The sequence below is a fragment of the Magnolia sinica genome, chromosome 6, assembly GCF_029962835.1.
Source record: "Magnolia sinica isolate HGM2019 chromosome 6, MsV1, whole genome shotgun sequence".
Lineage (NCBI taxonomy): Eukaryota > Viridiplantae > Streptophyta > Magnoliopsida > Magnoliales > Magnoliaceae > Magnolia > Magnolia sinica.
The window spans coordinates 96,257,258-96,282,964 of NC_080578.1; the positions used below are offsets into that span (position 1 = coordinate 96,257,258).

The window sequence follows — 25,707 nt, forward strand, 5'->3', positions numbered from 1 at the left end:
TTTGAATCTAGTTTATCTCCCGATGATCCAAACCGTTAACATGACCGAGCCTCCCATTGTACGGTGTAAAGTTATCTAATGAAAGTTCTCAATTGAGTTATTTCAACACTTCTATAATTTGGCTCTTTTGCATTCAAAATGAACTGTATGAATAATATTTATATATCTAAAGTTCTTAAAACATTCAACCTGAAAGAATTTTCCGAAGTAGATCATCCAAGAGGATTCCTATCAAATAAACGGTTTGGATCATTGAAAAAGACTCAATCCAATGGACAGAATCCTGATGTATCTTATTATAAAGGCTCCACTCCAATGTATCTTGAGATTCATTTTCCCGCCAAATTCCCTCTCGTTTTAAAATCCAAACCAAGAGAGAGAGAGAGGGAGAGAGGGAGAGAAATGGAAGATTCCATCTCTACCTTCTGCAAAACCCTCTCCTCTTTCTGTAATCACATCCAATCCACCTCCGACGCTCTCAAGGAATCTGTCCATCGCCGTCCCATCCCCCTCGGTGAATCTCTCTCGTTCCATCTCTCAACCATCCTCTGCTTAGATTCTTTCAGTTTTTGCCTCTGATGCTTACTTCTCTTGGATTCCATCAGATTCAGCATCATCCACCTTCATCCAATGCCTTAACCGCCGGGTCTCGTCTGCGGGCCCCGATCTCAACCTGCTTGAGTCGATGGTGCTCGGGACCGTCTCATTCGAAGAGCTTCTTGGCCACTGCAATGAGGCCTACAGGAAGAACCAGACCGATCTTGCGGAACTCGAAGATCGCTTCCAGAGCTTTGGATATGTGCCTGGTAATGATTCCAAAACCCTAATCGATCTAATCATGGTGGGAGTTTTCTGTACTTTAAGGGAGCATTAGCAATCCATGCTCTTTACATGTGGCATATGTCAAACAGCGGCCCCCTCTGTGGATGGAGCATGGATCAAAAAGCTCTGTTGAAGGATGATCCTATCCATCCAATTTGTTAGTGGTCAGCAGAAGAAAGTTGTTATTGGTCCATATTCAATGTCATGGAGTTGGATGATTAAGATTGATTGATCAATGTGAGTCGTTGTCATCATCATCATAATCATCTGAGCTTTACTCCAACTAATTGGGGTCGGCCATACATATCCCGTTCCGCCATTATACTCTGTCAAGTCTATGTTAAATTCCATCCACAATGGGCCCGTAATCTGGACGGTCTGGATTAACTTGCATACTCCAATTGGCGTCATCTGATGCATGCTCATAAATAAGTTGTCATCGGTCCAAATTCAACCGGCGGAATCAAATGATTGAGGTCGTTTGGGCAGACTGATTTTCTGGCCATGCCCAAGATTGACCATTGTGTATTGTGTGTTCTTTGATGGCCTGGGTTGCAAACCTTCCATCGACCAGTGCAAGCTCACATGAGTAGTGTAGTCCTAGGATCTCTAAATGGTTGCAAGATTTTCTTTTGGCTGTAGAAGTTGAAGTGGATGATGAAGATGGAGTTTCAGTTTTGGCGACTCCTGTTGGTATAGACTCGAAGTTTCTAAGCCCACAGGAGCCAGTTTCTCCAGCGGGGTCTCTTAGGAAGAGGCTGGAAGATGATCCTTTGTATCCTTTTTTACCTGTTCTATATTTATACTCCATTTGGGTTCCATTTGATGCATTTTCCTTTTTCTTTTAGCTTTCGAAGTTTTCTTTCAATTACACTTATTTCCTTTTTGCAATTCTGAATTAAGTGGATGGTAAATTTACAAGATGCTTTCTTTTGCAGGTGAACTAAAACTTCCAATAAAAAATAGATGATCGAACAACATACATGAGTCCCATATGGTCATGACAGTCTCTTATCACTGACAAGCTCAAACCTGACAAATATTGGATTTAACCTCTAGCATCCAAACCCAAACGACTTAGAAACAATCTATCAAACTTGTCAAAAGAGCTATATTGACTACATTGTCTTTGGTCCAAAATATAATGATCTTTATCTGATTAACCATGGCAGTTTTTTAGTTAAGAAATTTCATTTAAGAGTTTTAACCAACATACCAATCCTCGAGGTTTTTTTTGGAAATGATCTGATGTGGAATGCCCACATTGAAATTTCACTACTGTATCAGTAAATCTGAACCCCTGCCCTGAATGCAATGTGAAACAGATTGCACTTTGAGTTTAAGAAAGTATTTAATGCATCCAAGTGCTGAAAAAACCCTGTATCACTCCTTGTGGTGCAGGCGCCTGTAAGTGATCAGTCCTCTAATAATTATTTTCTAACTGGTCATAGCTATTGTTTTAATTATTGCATCTTTGTTACACCATTGCCAATGATATGGTGCCTAAATTAAAGCTTGTGGATACATCCTTTTTTTAGATATTTGTAATACAGAGTTTTCTTCTATACTTTTTGACCAATTCCATGGGGGATTTATATAGGAGCATTAAACTCGCAAAGATTAAAGAGGAAGAGGAGGGACCTAGATCATGTTAGATGCATTAAGAGTGGTAACGAGAGGGACAATGAGATAAATGGAAGGTGGAGAAGCTATTTCAGAACTTGTTAAATGGCAATTACTTTGAGAGCATAGGGATAAAAGGAACCATAAACTCAAATGATGTTCGAGATCATAGATACTTTCTTAGGATTAGGATATCTAAACTGATAGTATCTTTGAGATAGATGAAAACAGGAAAGGCCAATATGTGTTTGGAAGTGTATGGGAGATAATGGGTTATTCTGGGTGACAAAGTTGTTCAACAAGAATGTAACATTCAAGACAATGCAAAACAAGTGGAGAATAATAGAGAGTCTTGTGGTTCGATAAATGAGAGAGATCTCTTAGCAAAACTACTTGTGCTTCCAATGCCTACTTGATCTTGCACTTGCATTTTTGGGATGGCCCCCTTTGTGCATCCCTGCGCTGCATGGGTTTGCTACGACTAAATGTTTAAGTGTTGCAATCTTGTCTCTTTCTTGACATTCCAAAGATTTGATGATTCCGTGTGTTTACAAGATCTCGGGCTGTCTGATGTTTGTCTCGCCACTTTAGCTTCCGAAGGTTTGTAAAGTTCTCTTTCCCATGGTTAGGCTTGTTGATTTTTATACAAGACAAGCCCATCTATCAATTTCCTATTGCTTAGTTTACTATTGATAGATGAACCACTCACAACATATTGTATTTGATGTCATTGGTTTTTCAAATTATAACCTTAACTGAAGAATGCCTTTTAATTATCTTGTTTGCGATTGATTATCTGAGAATAATTAACGATATGCAGAATTTCCATTGGTTTCATGGCCGTTTCATCAAAATAATCATCAACCTGATGCACTTCTTTGTTTCAATTATGTTCCAATTGGCTAAATATATTCAGAGTTACTTTAAAAAATTAGGTATCATAAGGTGCATAGTGCATGAAATTACCATGACTTCTTTTCTTTTGGAATTACTTGTACAGTGCAAGTACACAAATTTTGTTCGCTGCCTTTTTCCTTGTCAACCTTTTTTCATGTTATATGTCTTTGCGTTCACGTGTGCGAGCAGGTCTCAAGTCCAACCGGTTGGACCACAAGTTATAGTCCACCCAATCAAATACTTCCATCCTGTTGAGTGCATGCCTAATTCAACACATCCAATAGCTTAACCCCACCATGAGGATCACCTAATGCAAAAGGCAGCCCTATCCACTCATTAAGTGGGCCATACCATAGAAAGCAATGTCTAGCCATCGATAAATATAAAAATACAAGTGTAGCCTACTCAGTGAGTTTCTATGGATGATTTTTGAATTAGGTGATCCTTGTGGTTGGGCAAGCTATTGGATGGGTAGGATGTCACATGACCTTAACAGGCTGGAAGTTATCTGCTGGGTGGACCATAACTTATGGTCCAACCGGTTGGATTTGAGACCTCTCTCTTTGACAATTCTTTGGAATTCTTTGCTTGATTATCTACCATTGTCTAGGGAGTCAATGTTTCTCCTTGATCATGGAGGTTCAGTTCACTTAACAAACGCTTTAAGACCTTGCATTTGATGTATTATAGCACATAAGAGAACTGGAACTACACATATATATTTTCCATTAACCCCGTGCAATGGTTTTTAATGTTTATTTTTGCCATTCTACATGCTCATGTGGGCATCCTTTGATGAGGTCATATGGATACATACTATTCTATAATCTTCAAGGAGTCAAAACATGGGCTATCTGTAATGTTTGTAACTGTGTCCCCTAGGAGAAGTTCAGAGCATGAGATACATTGCAGTTGCCACTTTACACAAGTGAAACTTCAATAACTCCGCTCACATTATTTTTATGATAATAAATTCAGGAATTCGTTATGACTTAATTTTAGCTACTGTTTATGACCATTACCTTTTTGCAGCTGATGATGAACTTGCAAGTCCAAAGATGTTGTCACAAAATCCAACAAGGCAAGCTTCAATAGTTTCTGTAGTGACTTTGTTCTGCCCCTATTTGTGATTGCTTGATCATGTTCATAGGAAGGAACAAGAAAATCCTCACTTCATCGTCTGTGAGTTTGTTCAATTCTTTTAGTTATGACAATGACCAACCATCTGAAAAGAAAGTCAGCAATGGACCTCTCATGAAGGACTCGGGCACCATAGGAGAGAAAAATATCTATCCTCTTAATTCTGCAGGTAATACTTTGGATTGCTCTACCAACACTTTAGTTTGATTCTCTACTTATAAAGATCTGACATGCAATCTATGTTTATATTTAATATTTATAATGAAATGTAGGCCAATTGGGAGATGTTCCTAATTCAATTGGAAGTGTTGCTAAAACTATAATAAAGATTACCAAGGATGACTATGATGAACTTCCTTCCTATATGAAGAGCCTAGCATCATGGGAGGTATGGACTCTTTTCTTCCTTGCATTTGGTTCCATTCATTGGTTCGAATGTTGAAGGCAGATAAGTTTAACTCTTATGCCAGAAAGTACATTTTTCTTTTGAAGCTATGTATAATGTAAACCTGCCTTATGATGGGATCATTTCTTTCTTTTTAACATGGGTGTAATCAGACTCATACCTAAATGAGTATCTATATACTCATTAGATTTTCTCATTATCCCATAATCCATTGCGCATGCTATGTCAAATCAAATTGATGAACTTCACATGGTGCTTGTAACAAGTGCATTGGCTTGATTCTTGATAAATTCAAAAACCAAAAAGGTCAAGTAGCTGCATGCATTATCAACGTTAAAAAACGTAGCTGCATCCATTATCAATTAGCTTGTAATAGTGGAGTTTGGCTTCTTCTCTAAAATGTGAGTACAACTCATAATGAGAGTCACGAGCCCAACCTGGAGGTACCTAGCTCTCTTTTCATGTTATAGCTTTTAGGCAACGGACTCGGTTGGTCTCTCTCTCTCTCTCTCTCTCTCTCTCTCTCTTTTAGTGTAAAGAAATTTTCATTAAAGTAGAAGAAACAATGTTTCTGAACAACAAAAAAGGGTGGGAAACTCGGCTACTGCTAAAAAGCAAATGGGATCATTGACTCCTAGTTCCAAAGCAGCAAAAGAAATGTCTAGCAAGCTAAATAAGGATCCAATGTCAGATCATACATCTGTAATAACCCCTGGCATGATACCTACATCCTTGGCCCAATTAAGAACTGATGCGGACATCAGTGGTGCACTCTTTGGAGTGTACCAGAGGAGGAGGCATCGCTAACAGAGTACTGGAACGGAAGAGTTGATGTGGATGGACACTGGGTCCATTAGACCTATTTTCTGATGCGCCTGCAGGAGCGGCATGACCGCACCCTAACCATAGATCCATGGGTTGGATTTCACACCCTACCACACAGGTGTTTTAGTTTTAGGCGTTTTTGTTCTCTCTTTTTTTTTTCTTTTTTTTTTTTTTTTTTTTTTTTTGTGTTTCAGGGGCTTTATTGCATTTTCTTTAATTTTTCATCTTTTTTATTATTTTTCTTGTTTTTAGGGGCTTTAGTGTACTTTTACTTTTTCCATAGCTTATATATATGTTGTGAGAAACCTTATTTTCATTATTATTGAATGAATAAAGATTCGTACTTTTTCTTCCTCTATTCAAGAGATTAGACTGTAGGGTTGTTCACGAGTTAAGCTAGCTCGACTCGGCTCAAGTCAGCTCGGATTGACTCTGCTTGAATGGCCGATTCGGGCTGAGTCAAGGTAATTTTTTGAAGCTCGAGTTGAGTTCAAGTTGAGTTCGACCAGGGGGCATTTCAACTCGACTCGACTCGAAGCTCGAACTCGAGCTCTACTTGGCTCGTTTAATAAATATATTAAAGTTGTGGGGAATGCGGAGAAAGTTGAAGTGGGATCTCTTTGCTTTCACCCCAACAGTGAAGAGTTTGATGTTAGTGTTGACGATCTCTTGAATCCAAAATGGTATATTGTATGGAGCACTCACATGAATAGACATATCCTTCCTGAATATGTTGTGAGCTACGAGTCCACAGGGCATCTGCAAGGTAACGGAAACTGCGCTTTTGTCTGAGCAGCAACGATATAGGTGGGTCCCACTTTTTTGTGGTCCCAGGTCTGTTCAAAATCCTATCCATTGGAAAGTATGACCTTGATGATGGGTAATTTAGAACATACAATTGAGGATGCTTTTGACCCATGGTTCTTCTATCATAGGGCGCACACAAATGGATTTTCTAGACTGCTGAAAGATGGACTACACCCTGTTTCGGTTGTCGCACCAAACCAAAAATGAATTTCGCTTGGTGGAGCGTCATGTAAAATGCCTCTTTAATTTTTTTTAATTTTATTTAGCTTATCTTCTAAATCAATGGAGGAGGATCAAGAACAGAATCCATTACTCTCTCAGCCAACAAGCTCGAGCTTGACTCGAACCACTAGCTCGACTCAAACTCGACTCGACAGCTTTGACAAACAAGCCAAGCTTCAATGTTGAGCTCGAGGCCGAGCTCGAGCTCGAGCTCGAACTCGAGTATAGCATGGACAAGCCAAGCCGAGCTTGGCTCACCTTGACTCGACTCGGCTCGATGCCCACTCCTAGATTAGAGTTTCAGGTTTGGCCCTTGGGTGTTGAGGATTCTATTCTGATTTCAGGTTTCCTTCTTTCTCGATCTTCGAGGTGCAAGAAAATGTAAGAATCATCCTCCTTTTCTCTTGACGACAAAAGGACCCGTACTTTCTTTATCTCGAACCCTTCATTCTTCACCCATTTCGTTTCTCTTTGGATACCCCCTTTTTAGTTTGAATGGAAAAGATGCATGGTTAGTCAGTAGAATCAGATCCAAACTTGACCGTGGATTGACTTATGCTAGATTTGGGATATCCTCATATCCCTAGGTCCTCCCTTTTTACTGTTTATACGATTTTATGTTAAGGTGCATGATCCTGACGGGATGACCTCATCTTTGTGTTGAAATTTACCTAATCCCTTTTATTGGAAAGGGTTAGTTGATTTATGTATTTACTTGAACATTCTTTAACCTGATTATACATGCATCTAGGATTAGGTCATCACATGTCCCTGCATTAAATTTGGTATCAAAGCCCAGTTTTAGCGTATGACAGTTTATTGTCAATCCGTCTTTATAGTGAAAATTTTCTAAAGAAACCCTTGACTGACTCTACGTAGGGAACATATTTTGTTGAGTTTAGTCAGCCATTTTTTCTGGGTTTTGTTGAGTCCCCATATAGATCTAGGCCATATATGATAGTTGTATTACATTGGCATTATCGTTTTTACCCTTTCTCGCACATAGATCTAGGACCATTCACTCGTCATTCCTGGTGTATGCCTACGCGCACTGGTCGTGGGTTTGATCTCCATTACACCATGGACTCCGATCAATTTGTCAAAGCTATGAAGAGCCTAACTAAGAGAATGGATCAATAATTTCGAACCTTGAGGGATGATAACGCGCAGCAGTTTGCGCATCAGGATGGTAGGTTCACACGTTTAGAGGAGAGTTGTGCGTCTAGAGGTTGGTATTCCAACCGCCATTGTAGGTGGAGCCTAAGCGGCCCCCGACACTGGGGTTGTCGATCAGTCCCAAGTTGTGGGCCCTGATTCGCTTAGGGATGGTTTGGGCATATGCCAGGCCTGTGGGCCTGGCAACAGACACGATGGAGTGTATCCATTACCACCCACACACAATTGTGATCCTATTCTTCTTACCCAATGGTTCGTGTATTTACTTGAACATTCTTTAACCTAATTATACATGCATCTAGGATTAAGTCATCACATGTCCCTGCATCAAGAACTGTCATGTTATCTACTACTATTTTGGAGGGGAGATGCATAAACTTGGACTTTGCAATCCTAAGAGATTCCCTTAATGCCAATGTAGCCAAATGAGTTGTGCAGATTGCCAGGGCAGGATCTAAGAAAGCCACCATAGTGGTACCCTTGGAATCCGACAACAAACCCCCGATCCTAGACTTACCTGCTTGCTTGTTCCAAAAACCTTTGACTATGGTACGAATCATTTTGAATTGGGCGATTATTGTATCGAACGGTACAATAATCGTATAATTGCATAAATGGGCCCAAAATTACACTCTCTCACATATTTATATTTTACTTTTATTATTTATCCTTTTGCTTATAAAACATGAAAGAGGCCCTTCCCTATGCTTACACATTTTTTTCTTTTTACCCAATTTTTCTTCCTTTTTAACCCCTTCTACAGTTTTACCATTTTACACATGAGATGTATATTGTATGCATGTTCTCAATTGATAATATCATGATATGCGATAACTTTTCATGGTGTAGATTGATGGGAAATGGATTGCTGATGAGTTTTTAATTATTATTATTATTATTTTTTGTATTGTTTCCGATGTTTTCAATTGTTTTAAGGAATAAAAGACTTACAATTTGTGATATGATTTGTGATTCGATAGGATTCAACCCCTGTTATGATATGCAATAGATAATGACCTTGACAACATTGTGTGCATGTCATGTTTAACTGACAGGCTGCCATTACCCCGTCAGGCAATTTCTTATTATGCTATCTTGGTTGGGACTTAAAATATTGACTTTGCCATAGGTCTAACATGTCAATGGGAAGTGAAATGAATGTAAATTGTGCATTTGCTATCCAGAGAGTGTGGGGCAGGGCATCCTTGTCTAGAATAGTATCATCGTGAAACAGCTTAAGCCTTGGTGCTAATTCTCAAGTGCACTTAGAACTGGAAGGTCAGGTGTTGTTCATGTGACATGAGGCTGGCAATGAGGCACAGCGCTTGAAGCCAAGAACTGGTTCAATATAGTTGACTCAAAGCCACTTTGGTGGTATTGCATGAAAGTTAGGAGCCACTTGCGCCACTCTCTCTTGAGAGAGGTTGCTTATTGGATGTTGTTAAGCATTGGAGTCCTTGGACTCCATTCTCACCTTGTCTCAGTGCTTAGAGCAGTGAGAAGGGGGCAAAGAGCTTGTTCTCAAATTGTAGTCCTTGGACAAAGAGAGGAGTAGCACAAGTGTTTGAAATGAAGATCCAAAGGAGTGTTCTTATAGCTGAGGGGGAGTGGTTTCCTGCTCACAGATGATTATTTCCCACTGAAAAAAGGTTATGGACACCTGTTAGTTGCTATTGGACAAGTGTCGCAAATTTCTGTTGAACGAAAGTCCAAAATGCCGAGTGACTTGTCACCTCGAGCCAAGTGATAGACAGGCTTCACATCTCAGTGTGCGTGCGCCTCACACCATCCTGTAAGAATGAGTGCAAGCTGGTTTCTTGCTAGTGTGTTTTTTTCATCTTGTGCATATGAGGAGATGGTCTCGCACCAACACTCAATAATGTGCGCAAAGTGGACTTGAGTGTTGTGCTTGCAAAGGATGTCTTCACATAAATGCTTGGAGGTTTGCGCTAGCTGAAGAAACAAAATTGTGGCTTACCACGTTAATGGTCTCACGCGAGTAGGCTTTTTTTGGTGTTGCACACCTTGAGTACTGCATGGTGGTTTTCAACATCAACAAGCACGAATGTTAATCATGTCCAGCTTGTCACATGTTGAGCAGTTGATGACGATTGATGCCTGGTCAAAAAGTCAGCAAGCTAATCTTCTAATTTTTCTGATAGTACATGCAAGCTACTTGAGACGACACATTTTCATAAAGGAAATGATAGTTGACTTTGATATGTTAGTATGCTCATGGTAAATTAGATTGGAAGAAATGTGAATAGTGGCCAAATTATCACAATGAAGCGTAGAGGAGACATGAATGCTCAGCTCAGTTAATAATGACTTCAATATAAAAGTACATTGACAAAATGAGGTGTGGCCCGATACTCATCCTTGGGACTAGAATGGGCCACAACAGGTTACTTTTTACTTTTCCACATAACTAGATTTCTGCCTTTTTTTTTTTTTTTTTTTGTTAGCTTGTTAGTACACATCACTGTCAGTTGACACTTCACTGTTAGCCACCCCCACTAGGGATCGATACCAAGACCTCAGTGTTGAAACGAGGTATCTTTCACTCAGTCTACCACATAACTAGATTTCCACCTACCAAAGTACAATAACATGCAGTTGACCATCTATTAACCAAATCTTAATTTGTATATGCATCAACTTGAGTATGGCAATGCTTGGAGGAGAAAATTCCTCTCTCCTACATGTATGCTTTTCAAAGTTTCCCATGGAGAAACACATTTTTTTTTTTGGTTCCATCTAGGTGATGCAAGGGTATCAAAGATCCCCATGGGTGGCTCGAGTACATGGTGTGGGAATGACTACACGGTTCTCTACTTTAATACATGATATGTTAGGGGTAGGATCATGTTGGTTGCTCTAATACACGCACTGGGTATATGTAATACAATCTTTAGGTGAATCAATGTTGTAGTTTATATATGAAGAATGTATGTTATCATTGTAGATCTTGCATGCATAGTATTATTGAAATAAATCAAAGTATAAATCTCATCATTGTGAATCCTATTCTGCTGCTCCTAAAAAGTAGGGGCGGCAATGGTTTGGGTCGAACCAGGCTAGGGAATAGGCACATGCCAAGCTTGACACTTAAGACCCAAGGCCTGAGCTTGGCCTCAACCTTGCCTGGGCTAGCATACTGGCCCAAGCAATCTATCCATTGAATCAACCGGGCCACATATGCCCAAAGAATTGACCTTTTAGAGGAATGAAACCAACATTCTACATTAAAGAAAAAAACAGAAATTTAACTGTTGGGAGGTTATGCCATCACATACATAGATGGGATAATTGCATAACTATGCCTTATGCCGTCACATACTTCTCTGTGCGACTGCATAATCCCCAAAGGCATAATAGCTGCATATGCAATGGCATAATCACCTACGTGATCGCATATGACAACATTGGGCACATGTCCAACCCATCTATTAATCAATCTTCGAAACCAGGTCACTGACTCCTATCAGGCTGGGACCAAGACCTCATGGGCCAGCTCAGGCAATTACCATCCCTAAGTAGAATCATTTTTTTTTCTTCACATAATCCCATGCACTTGACGCGCGTGCAACTCAGCACTCTGGGGAGTCGAGTTATCTCAGGATTCCATCATGTGAACTACGTAAGAAGAGTTTGTACAGTTTCTCTCTCTCTCTCTCTCTCTCTCTTGTTTCTTTGAAGGACTTGATAAATCCTTGGCTGCACTGCAGTAATGTTCATGAGCTTGTACCAGATACATTGGGTTTTACTGTTTTAAATTGGTGAAGGTGATATATCTGTCCAACCATTAAACTCAACATGGTAGGAGAAGGATCTTTTTTTTTTTTTTTTACTTGCTTTTGTGCTGATCCTGAATTTACATATGCCTCTATATAGGATTTGCAAGCAATTGTTGTAAAGATGAACTCAGTCCTCTGCAAGAGAGAGAAACCAATTGGGGGCAACTCATTCAACCCAGACGAAATTGCGTCACTGGAATTGGGTATGTTCCCCTCATGAGTAGTGTTTTTCTTTCCTTTTTGTTCTGCCTTTTTTTTTTTCCCTGCAGGGATACTGAGTCTGAACTGAGTGCCTACATTAGTCTAGTGAGATTGGTCCAGGGCGATAGTGTCAAGTCATTTACAGTGGACCCCCTGAATAATTTGGACATTTGGATGCTGGGCCCACCCCACTGTGGATTGCTCTAGGCCTCACCCTGGTCATGTGATCATCGTAGCCATCAGTCTGATTGTCAATTCTGCAGGCTCTTCATCATCTGGCCAGGATTGTCCAATTAGGGTATTTTTGGGCACAGTACAATCATGGAGGGATCTGTCGGGCGGTCCCAGTGTACGCCCAAGGCGTGGCCCACTATCTAGTACAAAGGGCTTAACACTGGATCATTGCCCCATTGACCTGTTTCGTTTTTCAAACTAGAGAGAAGTTGATTGTCTGTGCCCGATGCCACTCAGTTCGTCAGGTCCTCTCGAAGACTCCGCCTGGTTTTCAATAATTAAATGAAAAATATTTTTAGTAATAAATATTGTAGTTGTTTTAAAGGGAATTTAGATAAAAAACTAAATTAATATGGAATTTACATTCTAATTCCTTTTTAGAAAGCTTTTCAAAAAGCTACCTCATTAATGGATAATATTATAATTCCACTGCCTTCCATTACATTGGATGGGGGTGCGAGCAAATGGGTCGGATGCCTGGGTGGGCTTTATGCTGATATTTATATAAAATTTACCTTGACCACTAGGTGTGTCACCTCATGTTAGGCCAATAGCCCAAAAATCACCCCCATTAGTAATTCGGGTGGACCGCATGATCGAAAACAGTGTACAGGATGACGACAGCCCTCCAAACTTAGTAGTATAGCCCACCTGAATCATGAATATGTCTGATTTTTAAGCCCTAGCCCTAAATTTTGGTGTGGTATCTTGGAGTGGATTTTGTATGATCATCATGGTGGGCCCTGTAATTATCAAGGTGGATGACTCTCTCCCAACACCCCCCCCTAAGATAGGCTTACTCATCTAATGGTCAGAGTGGATTTTGCATACAGGTTACGGTGGGCCTGTCAAAAATCAAGTCTAGGTCCCTCCAACTGTAGTGAGAGTCTCCAATTGTACTTAAAAGGGCTATTTTTTCTTTTTAAAAAAAAGAGAGAAGAAGAATGGGATGCCCTCTTGATTTTGATGGGGCTCATCATGATGTTTATGTAAGATTCACTCGCACCATTAGATATTTAGTCCTACATTAAATCCACAGACAAAAAAAAAGGAGAAAAAAAAGAAAGAAAAGAAACCGTGATTCTAGTAAGCCACATCAAAGGAAACAGTCTTGTTATTTGAAATCCACTCCAACCATTAGATTCCAAAATTTAGGCCCATGCCACAAAAATGTTGTTGGAAGATGTCTTAAATCTTCCGCGTTGCTCGACCAGTCGAGGGACTGATTCAACTAGTCGAAGGCCCCTTCGACTGGTCGAAGACAGTTCGACTCGAAGTCTAGCAACAATGTATTTGGGATTTCCGGGATGCTCGACTAGTCAAGGGATAGGCTCAATCAGTCGAAGCCCAGGCTCGACTAGTTGAGGGTTACACAGAGGGTGCACAGTTTATGCGCAGACTGCGTAAATTTGAGGCGGTTTTTTACGGAGGTGCGTAAGTGGGGTTTCCCCATTTATAAATAGGAGACTCTAGGGCCATTCTCAGGCATGCTAAGGTTTTCTAAAGGTATTCCAAGGGTTATCAAAGGTTGTAGCAAGGGTGAGATTTGAGGTTGTTCGAATCGGGTAAGTCCTTTCTCTTTATAATTTTTATTTTCATAGTGAATATCTGTCGCTTTGTGCCGTGGTTTTTTCCCGAAAGGGTTTTCCACGTTAAATCTTTGTGTTCTCTTGTGTTTGCTTGGTGCTCTTGGATTGCTATCCTAGATCCACATCTGTGTAATTCCACAACACAAATCCCAACAAGTGGTATCAGAGTAATTGTTAGGGCACAAATCTGAATATGAGGGATAAACAATAATGGTAAGCACTAAGTATGATATTGAGAAGTACTCGGGGAAAAATAATTTTGAGTTATGGAAGATCAAGATGATCAGTTCTTTAATCAAGCAAGGTGAAGATGGTGCTCTTGAGGAGCGAAAGTCTACTATAACTGATGATAATTAAAATACTCTTTATAGGAAGGCTTTATCATCGATCCGTTTATGTCTCACGGATGAGGTTCTCTACAATGTCATGAGGGAGAAAATTGCAGCTAAGTTATGGGAAAAGTTAGAGGATGTCTATGCGAAAAAAATCCTCTGAAATTGGTTTGTAAATTGATGGATATGTAGGAAGTGATGAAAGATGAAGAACAAGCATGTATGTTGCAAATTGCTGGATATGGAGGAAGTGATGAAAGATGATGAACAAGCATGTATGTTGCTGAATTCTCTTCCAGCATTGTATGAGTCATTCAAGGACACAATGTGCACCACGAATAAAACCTTGAGTGTCGATACTGTTATCTTAGCCCTTCAAGGGAAGGCCATGAGAAAGCTAAACGATGACATGAGGACATCTTCTGATGCATTGTTTACGAGGGGTAGAAATTCTGAGCAAGATACGAAGTCTTCGAGGTCAAGTTCCAAATCCAAGGGGGGCAAGGGCAAAGAAAGGTTAAAGTGCTAGAATTGTGGGATGGAAGGACATGTGAAGAAGGATCGTGAAAATCCTAAATCGAAGAGAGAAGACTCTGAGGCTTTATACAGAGAGGCCAACGCTGCCACATTAGATGGATTGAGTAGATGTGATGGTGATGTTTTGTCTGTGTCTACGATCAGACGGCCATACGATGATCGTAGGGGCGAGTGAATTCTAGACACATGGGCATCCTTTCACATGACTCCTCATCAGAGTTGGTTCACCAGCTACAGGGAGTGCGTGGTGGACAAGTATTTATGGGTAATGATAGTGCCTGTAATGTTGTGGCTGTTGGTACGGTGCGTATCAAGATGTTTGATGGGACAAAGCGTACCCTGACTGGGGTGAGGCATGTTCCTGACATGAAAAAGAATTGAATTTATCTTGGTGTACTTGAGGCAATGGGCTGCAAGTTCACATGTATTGATGGTGCTCTTAAAGTATCTAAGGGGGCACGGGTAATCATGAAAGCGCAACGACTCGACAATCTTTACAGGTTGATGGGGAGCACTTTAAAAGGTGGAGCCATAGTGGCTCTAGTGGATTCCACCTCTGTACGTGTGTGGCATGCTGGGCATGACCATATGAGCAGGCAGAGCATGAAGGCTGAGATGCGTGGACAGAGATACAGATCAAGTAGAGTAGCCACTTGTGAGAAGAATCACACAACATAATCGCAGGATATCGACGAGGTACATGGACGACTCCAACATCACATATGCTTTCGTTAAAGATGAGGAGGATCCGTCTACTATTCAGATAGCTCTAGGTGAGTCTGATGCTGGAAAGTGGAAGGTGATTATGGGCGATGTGATGGACTCGTTATACCAGATCGACACATGGGAGCTAGTGGAGCTTCCAGTGGGCTGGAAAGCGGTTGGATGTAGGTGGATATTCAAGATGATAAAACATAGATACAGAGCGAGGCTGGTAGCGAAGGGTTATGCTCAGAGAGAAGGGATCGACTTCTCAAAGATATTTGCAATGACGGTATGACAGGTGTCTATTAGATCCGTATTGGCACTGGTTGCCCAATGTGATCTTGAGTTGGAACGGAAGGATGTGGAGATAACACTTCTGCATGAGAAATTGGAAGAGCTATTCTACATGAAGCAACTAGATCGGTTCAAAGTTCAAAGGGGCTGAGAGAAAGGTTTGTAAGAGGTCGTTGTACGACTTGTTGCCTAGGCAGTGGTTTATAATTTGATTCCTTCATGGTGAGTCAGGAATTGTATGTTGATGACATGTAGACCGCCAATCACGACATGTCTAAAATCAATGTACCAAAGACTTGGTTAAGTGTGACATTCAGGATGAAGGATTGGGGGGGTGCAAAGATGGTTCTCGCCATTGAGACCGAAAGAGGAGTAGGTTTTGGTAATCATATATAGAATACCTTGTGTAGGTATTGATCAAGAATGTGATGGATCAGGCAAAGCCGAAGAGCGTTCCCTATGCGTTTCTCCTCAAGTTTTCCTCAGGACATGTCCCAAAACAGATGAGGAAAAACAGGATGTCTCATAGGCCTTATTTGAATGCGGTTGATAGTGTATGCTATGTTTTGTATTAGACCGGTTATTTCACAGGCAATCGGTGTTGTGAGCAAATACCCCGTCAAGCAATATTGGGTAGCGGTAAGATGGTACGAAGGACTGTCTTATCTTTTGAGAAGATAGGGACAAAGTTGGTTGGGTATACAGATTCAGATTATGCAGGCAGTGTGGATTCTAGAAGGTCGACTTCAGGTTACTCGTTTATACTATCGGGTGGAACAATTAGTTGGATGTCCATGTTATCCGACAGGTGCTTGAGGAAGGAGGTGTAACACTGGAGAAGATTCACACCAACGTAAATCTGGAAGACATGATCACCAAGGTCATTCTTGCAGAGAAGTTCAAGTTTTATGCAACTTCTCTGGGCTTGGCGATGACGTAAAAGGAGGACGGAGTGTGTACAAGAAGCTACGATGTGATGCAGAGATAAGAGAAGAGGTCAAGAAGTTATACGGTTGAATATTGAAGACATAGTGAAGATTGTTGTTGGAAGATGTCTTAAATCTTCCGTGTTGCTCGACCAGTCGAGGGATTGGCTCGACTAGTCAAAGGTCCATTCGACTGGTCGAAGACAGTTTGACTCGAAGTCCAGCAACGATGTATTTGGAATTTCCGGGATGCTCGACTAGTTGAGGGATAGGCTCGATCAATTGAAGGGGTCCTTCGACCAGTCGAAGCCCAGGCTCAACTAGTCGAGGGTTATGTAGACGGTGCGCGGTTTATGCGCGGACTGCGTAAATTTGACGCGGTTTTTTAAGGAGGTGCGTAAGTGAAGTTTCCCCATGTATAAATAGGAGTCCCTAGGGCCATTTTCAGGCATGTTAAGGTATTCCAAGGGTTTCTAAAAAGGGTTCTAAGGTTATCAAAGAGTATAACAAGGGTGAGATTCGAGGTTGTTCGAATCGGGTAAGTCATTTCTCTTTGTAATTTCTATTTTCATGATGAAGATCTGTCGCTTTGTGCCGTGATTTTTTCCTGAAAGGGTTTTCCGCGTTAAATCTTTGTGTTCTCTTATGTTTGCTTGGTGCTCTCGGATTGCTATCCTAAATACATATCTGTGTGATTCCGCAGCACAAATCCCAACAAAAAATCACAGCCATCTATGATTCAAATGGACCACACTAAAGGAAATAGTTTGGAAGATGTGTGTTACCTTATATACTGAGTTTCCAATCATGTTGTCCACCTGAATCACATATGGAGTTGATTTTTGGGCCCTTGCCTAACATGGCATGATGCACTTATGGTCAGGTTGGATTTTACATAAATATCAATTGGGCCTATTTGCTTGGATGACGGGACAAAGTGGTGGAACCATAATTATGTGGATTATTGAGTTACTCGTTTGATAAACTTTTTAAAAGAGCCACCGGAATGTAAATTGTAGGTTATTTTATTATTATTATTATTATTTTCTATTTTAAATCATGATATATAAATAGCGGAATGGAGCTCTTCCGTTGTAAAGCTGCAGAGTCGTAATTTGCCTTTTTTGGGCTTTAGTTGATACGCCTTCTCGGTGAATTAGCTTCCCCTTTTCCTTGCTGTAATGTTTCTCCTTTTTCTAATGAAGTCATCGTTACTTCTCATAAAAAAAAATAACGGTACTAGGTACCACCCCCGTTAGCTTACTGTGGTACTCGCTAGATGCGGGCCCGCTTGGTGTGTGAACACCATCCAACCCGTTCCAAAGTGGCCGCAGTTATCATCTGCACCGTCAGTCTGTTGACCCTCAAAGTGGATGGACCATACCCCAAAAATTATCCGGGAGTGGAAGAACCCAGCCACTAGGCTTGGGACCTTTTCTGGGTTGAGTGTGCTTGGAAGCTCTGTCTTTCAACCGCCTATTTTCGGGTCACTGATTTAAAGACTGGGAGCGGTCTTTATTTGGGGCATGATTCATTCGGAGTGAGGCCCAACCGAGCAATGGTCTGGACCAAATCATATGGGCTCCACTCCACTTGCAGATAATGAAGATTCAAATACCCTGTCAGATCATTCCTCCAAAACCTCCGGTGTGACATCCTAATTTTTTGCTTCTTTTTTTACTTTTTTTTAGTTATTATTTCTTAATGGAGGGCGTGGAGAATGACACGTGTCCTTTGTGGCAGGGCCGAAGGGCAGGTCTTATTTGCTGATGCTCTTGCGAATGAATCGGTTGGTTGTCGAGACCGTTGAAGGCTCCATCTCCTATCGTGTTACTGATGACACGTGTAAGTGACGCATACGTGCATCACCAGTTCTGCTCATCAGGTGATCCCAACACTTAAAAAAAACGATATTTACATCATATGAGACCTACAGGATCTTCGGGTGGGCCGCACGCAAAAAAACGAAAATTAACTGAAGGCTACACGTGTGACTCGCCTGGGATCATACACGTCCAATTCTATATGGCATAGAATCTACATTGAAGATTGTGTATATTAAGTTTGTGTTGTATATTTGAATGACTCTAGTATTTCAAATGCCAGGCATTGAATATCCCGATAATATTATCACTGGTAGATATGATTTCTCATATATATATATATATATATATATAGAGTCATGCTCCCCTGTGCACCTATGCACATGTGCACCTTTGCACACGTGTCATGGGTGTCTAATCTGAACGGTCCATGTGATGCGGAATTCCATGAAACCCCATGTGACAAAGTTTCACCCTGATCTAAAATTCTGTTGGGCCATGGCAAAGAGAAAAGCAAATCAAGGGAGGAAAATGTTTTCATTTTTCATGGGCCATCAAAGTTTTAGATCAAAGTAAAACTTGGGCCTGGGGGGTTTCCCAAGGTGCTGCTTCACATGAACGGTTCAGATTTTGGATCCACATCACGTAGGATGGGTTCTCAAAAAAGTTGGTACGTAGTACGTACGAACTGGTTCGCAGGTGAGCGTTTCCGTGTATATATATATAGGTCGAGTCATGTCTTGGCGTGTGCTGTTGGATGATAACATTCATTTTAGATGGAAATCTCCGCTGTATATTTTGAAAATTTATCATCCAATGGTTTAGACTACAACACAATTTGACCTTATATTATGGTTCCATGCGCTGGACCTTATAGTACCACTTCCCTATATATATATATATATATATATATATATATATATATATATATATATATATATATATATATATATATATATATATATTACACATGTTATGACTTTTAGAAACGGTAATGTTTGCGTTTTGGTTGGCTTACAGAATGGAAAATACAAGTGTTGTTGTGTTGTTATTCTTTTAGGTGTTTGTTTTTTCAATTAGCATAAAGGAAGGTAAATAATTAATAATTACTTTTGAAGGATATGTGTTTGAAAGGAAAGTAACTATGTAATTATGTCTTGAAAACAATGTTCGGAAACATTAAATCAAGAGGATTTAAAGTCAATGAGTCCTATAATAATGAATGTGTGATCCAAACTGGCTATCTAATTTACCATCTCATTTTAGGGCATGAGCCAAAAATAAGACATTAAATGTTTTTCTTTTTCCAACGTACACACCCATTCATCTCCTTTATCAGCTTATTTTAGGAGATGAGCCCAAAATTGAAACCTTATTTGGCCCACAATAATGTTTATTTGTCATCCAACCTGTTTATAAGGTTACATATATTTGGATGAAGGGAAAACATAAATATCAGCTTAATCCAAAACTTCTATGGCCCTGCAACGTTTTCACCGACAGGTGTTCAGTTTCTTTGCTGTGGTCCACTTGAGCTGATCTCATACCCTAAAAGTAGGGCTGTCAACAGGTCGGGCCTGGGTAAGTGTCAGCCCGGAACTGTATTAGGGCCGGGCCATCATGCTGACCTATTCAAATTCTAAAATTTCAGGCCCCAGCCCGGCCCATTGACACCCCTATCTAAAAGGAGCCAGAAGACATACATCACGGTGGTCCCAGAGTCTTCACACCCGACACGGATTGCCCCCTCACTACACAGGGCCCACACGAAGCACTTAAAGAGTAAGCCTATCTACAACTTTTTAGCATAAAAGTAGGACATGGGAGAATCAGATAAATGGGGAATTGAGTGGACATTAGGATAATTCCACCGTATGTTGGGAAATCTAGATTGCCACTACTAAAGTAGGTAATCCAATGACCAATGGAAATTCAAATAGACATCTAGGCACCTCCCAAACAGACGTAGGAATGATTAAGACGGTGGAATTTTCAATTGTTAAACATTTTGAAAATCTTGCGATAAATAATCGTGAAAAACTAAGGAAACGATAATGATGCGACAATATCAGGATATTTTCAATTCATTAATAAATTATTATTTTTTTATTAATTATTTTTCAGCGAGAGTTTCCCAAACTAAACCTCAATATTTGAAAATATTCCAAGCAAATCCGGTACGCTTGAAAATTTTGAGAATACGATTTGTCACCGTGGTGTTGTCTCCGTTTCTTTCTTGAAGCTCGCCGGATAGTTGTGAAGATGGGCTGAGCTGTGCTTGGTGGAAGCTTATTCAAGCCCAATTCATGAACTCATTACATGGGCGAGGTCCAGTTCCCAAGTTAAGTTGGTTCGGTTGGGCTCTTTCTCACACCTCTACTTGTGTTTGAGCATGAACCTGGCCCAAGTGCTTATCAGCCCTCAAAACACGCATTGGATGATCTGATCAACTGCATCATTCTTGGTAGGGGCTATGATGATGAGCGATGATCATGTCTATGAAGGTAACCAGATGGAGAATATATAAAAATGCTCCAATTATGTTGGTTACGTTTAGGTTTCTAGTAAACGGGATTTTTGATATATATAAAAATACTACGGCAGCGTGATTGATGATATACAGGCACTTAGAAATTGATAGTGTTGCATCTTCTTGTGAAGAAAGAATTACACTTGTGGTACAACTTAAAACAAAAAACATTTGTCCGTCCTATCTTAGCAAGCATCCACAAATAAAGATGCTAGGAATCCAATATGTTTCCATAAGAACTATTGAAATATGGATTTTATTTTCGATTTCTTTGGATTGGAAGTGGAAATCCTAATATCCTCTCACAATACTCACCCAGTTTCATGTGACAAGATTTCAAATCACTTTCCCATGCCATCCGACCAGGACCTCGCGTGGATACTGTATGCTAGTATTACTGGGAAAGCTGTGGGCCCCGCCATGTTGGATGTCTTTTATCTCTATGCCTGTCCATCCATTTTAACATGTCATTTTAGAGCATGGGCCCAAAAATGAGGCAGATACAAATCTCAGGTAGACCACACCATCGGAAACAGTGGGTGATTGAACACCCACCTTAAAAGGGCTACAGAAGTTTTGGATCAAACAGGCGTTTTCCCTTCATCCAAGTCTGGTGACCTGATCAACAGGTTGGATGGCAACTGATCATTACAGCGGGCCAAAGAAGTTTTTGTTGAGGGAGTTCAATCACCATATTTCTTGTGGTGTGGTCCACTCATGCCCTTAAATGATCCGACAAAATGGATGGACTCTGGATAAAATACATCATGGTGGGGCCCACAGCTTTTTAAGCAGCTCACTGTACCCACAACAGTGCCGTGTTACCCTAGGCAATCCAAGTCGATAAAAACAACCAAAATTGTCACATGAAAGGAAAATTTCCACCGAGGCGTGGAATCTATGCTTTCAAGACATGGACCTACCCGGCCAGAGAAAATGGTCTGCTGACTCATCGGCGGTGACAGGCTAGAAAAGATTAGAGAGGAAGATAATTTAACTTCATTCTTCTTATGTCACTAATTTAACTAATTACAATTTTATTTTATTTTTCAATTTTCACTCTCCCTAAATATCACGAAGTTTAATAGTATTTTGCACAAAATAAGACTGATTAATCATGTAATATTATGAAATTGCCTGATATTTGCAGCCGCTAAATATGCATTAACTACTAAAATTAAACTTAGTAACCAAGTTTTCTCATCTTTGTTGGGTCTAGGTCTGAGTTTGTGCTTGCAGCAAACTGGAAACACAGCCTACATTCCCACATTTAGGTCTTGGATCCGAGCACATCCTAATAACCAAAAAATAAAATAAAAAAGTGCATGTTGATTGGCTTGTTCTGAGCTTCAAAACCCGATCTATTTAATAATCCTGTAAAACTTGGGACCCAAATTGGAAAAATCAGGACAGACCCATTTATCGTCAGGTCAGGTCCAATGCCTTGCTATCACTGGCCCATGCATTGAATATTTCCCCAGATAAACAGAAGATATAATGAATTTTTGCTGCTTTGGTTTTGTTTTTACTTCCCACTCTTCTGAGTTGAATGTGAACTATCGCTGTTGGTGACCTACTGAAGGGGTTATGCTCCATGACCTTTTCCATTTACTGGAACACAGCATCACAGACATTTGTACATAATGGCAAAGTACCCATCGAACTCTGTAATTGTGACTCAACTAAGTGAACTCCAGATCCCATTACTCACAATGAAAACAAACGACGGAGAGGGAAATGCACATGGCCATGTAATCTCAAAAATGCAAGCTAAAGTCAGTAATTTCTTTTACACAAGTATCCCTAAAAGCTCTCCAGAAACAGTGGCACCAAACATTTTTAATTATACAGCCCCCGTCTCCTTAACACAGCTTTAAAAGAGTAAAAACAAAAAGAAAGAGAAAAAGGATGAGAAAATGTCAAAAGAGAACACAACCCAACTAGCTATATACCCCTGTATACATTCCCCTACTCCAAAATCTTCTTATGTACTAAATTACACTGGAAATGAAGGCAAAGGTGGGGAGGAGCCTCCACAAAGGTGGGGAGATATGCGGCCCAACCCATGGGGGGAAGCCTCCATTAGAACAGAAGAAAAAGCTCAAGAGAGGGGGCTGATGTCATCATCGATAAGAGAAAAAGGCACGCACACACGCATTTCGGCAAGTTATCTGCCCGCCCAACACTAAAAAGAATACACCAAAATCAATAACCAAACCCGGCGACCACCTCAGAGCCTTCTACTTTAGAATGTATTTTCGTTTCCCATGTAGCGTTGCCAGAATGGAGATAATGCGGATATCGGATTCGGCCTGTACCGTTTTGGAGGTCCGCTGCAAATTTTTTTAGTTGTAGATTTTCACAGGTTTCTCAAATGTGTGACGGTTCTGCAAAAGGAGTTGTCATCCGTCATAAAAGCCATGGAATAAGTATGGTAACATGGGACAGTTCTTTGCTTGAACTGGATCAGATGGTAGCGATGTACAATGTCAAGGATTCATTCAGCTGAAGGGTAATAACCCACGCAACGAAATAATCATTTGGTGAAATCCAAATTGAACAGAAACCTATTTTGCATTTCTCTTCCAAATGGATGCTAGTTTTGCTTAAGCCAACACACCTCCACATGTATATGCCACAGAGATTCGAGTGTGTTTCAGCTGGGCCCTATCAGGTGTGCCAGCCTGACCACTCATCAGGCAGGCCACATGCCTATTGCATGAGGACCAATGGCGATTATCAAAAGAAAAGAGATCCATTGTTTCATACATGTGTATCCCATCTGATGCCTTGACTTAATTTTTGGGTCAGGTCAGCATGTGTGGCAATATGTGGAGGTGCAGATGGACTCAGCAAAGCTCTAGATTCTATTTCAGAAGCACCATTTTTTCTAGTAAGAAACTGAAGGTTCGCACAGAGAGACTGGAAGAATGAGACTAACTAAAGCATGCCAATCAGAAAGTAAACAATATACATGTAGTGGAGGTGAATGTGATATCAGAACTGTTACCTGGTTGGCTGCGTAAGCTCTTTTTGGAGCACTGTCTGAGTGCTCCAGCCCAAGGTATTGCTCCCAAGCTCCATAAACATCTCGTCTCTGAAGCAGAGACGAGAGAAAAATAAAACGTCAGACAGTTTGATTGAATCTTTAAAATTGAATTTAGAAACATGTGAAATATAAAACATAGATGTACCTGAAAACGACTAGACACGATGTCGGTGTCTTGAAGATATTCTGGTCGACCCAGTGAAAGGAATGCGAATTTCCACTGATCAAACATAGAAATAGTTAAGACTTGATGGAAATTTTGGGTTCAATACAAGCAGGATGAGCATAATGTTTAAGACATGGTATGGAAGGGTATGGCATTTGGTTGCTTGTTCAAGCATGGGTATGTATGTTTATTTTCACAAAGGTTGGCCAAGCTGACAGGCTGATCCATGAGTTGCCCGAATTAGAAGAAGAGGTGCAGACTCGGTGATCGCACAAAAGTTGATGAGTTGACCCATGACTACCCTGAGCCAACCTTTTTTTATGCTACACCAAGTGAAAAAGGTGGACTTGCAAGGACACAAAATCGACATTGTTCTAGGAACATTTTCCATGACTGCATAGCTCAGCCAAGTAATGTCATGTCACAGTGTTGTGTGAAGACACATGGAAGTCATACAACATTAATATTGTGGTAGAACAATTAAAATCTAATACATTGGGTCAAGATGCCATAAAGGTCCACTCTCTATCATAAGTATATATTAAAACCTAATATTATGACGAGGCATGAATACATTCCGACATATTTCAATACGATCAGTCAGGACTTTAGCCTTTGAATCTGGGTCATCTTACAATGATCCTAACCATTTACATAAGAAGTCTCACTCTGTACAATTGAGAAACAAATAAAAGCTCTTAGTTGGATTATTTCAACCATTTGATAATTTCACTCTTTTGCTATGAACATGTATGTTCATCACAACCTTCGTGCAATCAGAGGGTTGAAATATTCTATCTGAGAATTTTTTTTATGGGAATCCCCCATCCAAGGGAAGCCCTATAATAAACAGTTTGTGCCATTGAAAAAGGCCAAATCCAATTGCTACTCCTGATGTATCTCATTGTCTTTATCTCCTGTACTTGAGATGGGTTTGTTTGAATTAAAGGTGGAAATTGCGTTTGTGCGTGTTTTGATGAGTGCAGGCTGATCTATAGATTGGACACACTCACTTTTGTTACTTCGAAAATAGATTTTTCTAATAATGAAAATAATTTATGGCTGTCATCAGGTCATAGCCTGGGCATAGTTCTAGTGATGCGTTAGACAGTGAGGAATACCAACGATATGTTAGAGAACACAGCCGCTTTGTAACACTATGTGGATATGACCATGAGGTATATGCTTTCTTCTTATTAATTTATTTGATATATTGGTTGTGTTTTATTATATGATATTTGAATTATATGGATTAATTTGGGATATAGTTGCATCACTACTGTCCAGCAACACAGTTCCTATATGACCATAGTTGTTTTTTCTAATGTTTTGAGTTATAAGTGTTCAAGCATGTTTCTTCTGAAAGTTTCATTGAAAAATTCCATCATTTTCCCATATTCCCCTTAGACTGCAATACATGAAATGTTTCCCCCACAACATTGATACATGAAACATTTAGTTACCCATCATCCCATGCAATATTGATACAGGAAACACATTGATGAAAAGTTCAAAATAGTCCAATCGAAGATTTTTTGCTTCTAGGACATTCCTCATCCATGGGAGTTCCATGTAACAATAATGATTTGGATCATTGGAACATGTC

The 25,707-nt window shown here is 40.3% G+C and overlaps 2 protein-coding genes across 5 annotated transcripts in view; one reads left to right on the forward strand and one right to left on the reverse strand.

Annotated features, from left to right (window-relative positions):
- Positions 1 to 366: 366 nt before the first annotated feature.
- On the forward strand, positions 367 to 18,652 carry LOC131249165 (uncharacterized). Its single transcript, XM_058249771.1, has 9 exons — positions 367 to 514; positions 606 to 806; positions 1,465 to 1,597; positions 2,975 to 3,045; positions 4,375 to 4,423; positions 4,548 to 4,651; positions 4,755 to 4,870; positions 11,813 to 11,918; positions 18,277 to 18,652. The coding sequence occupies exons 1-9, from the start codon at positions 403 to 405 to the stop codon at positions 18,384 to 18,386; spliced, it is 1,002 nt and encodes a 333-aa protein (XP_058105754.1). The 5' UTR covers positions 367 to 402; the 3' UTR covers positions 18,387 to 18,652.
- A 4,518-nt stretch (positions 18,653 to 23,170) lies between these two features.
- LOC131249167 (ubiquitin C-terminal hydrolase 12) overlaps positions 23,171 to 25,707 on the reverse strand; it is a 35,402-nt gene continuing 32,865 nt past the window's right edge. For all 4 annotated transcript variants that reach the window (XM_058249775.1, XM_058249774.1, XM_058249773.1 and 1 more), the window contains exons 30-32: positions 24,081 to 24,155; positions 23,897 to 23,983; positions 23,171 to 23,273 (exon numbers count right to left, since the gene is read on the reverse strand). In XM_058249775.1, the coding sequence (XP_058105758.1) occupies positions 23,232 to 23,273; positions 23,897 to 23,983; positions 24,081 to 24,155 (204 nt within the window). In that variant the 3' untranslated portion in view covers positions 23,171 to 23,231. The remainder of the gene's footprint in view (positions 23,274 to 23,896; positions 23,984 to 24,080; positions 24,156 to 25,707) is intronic.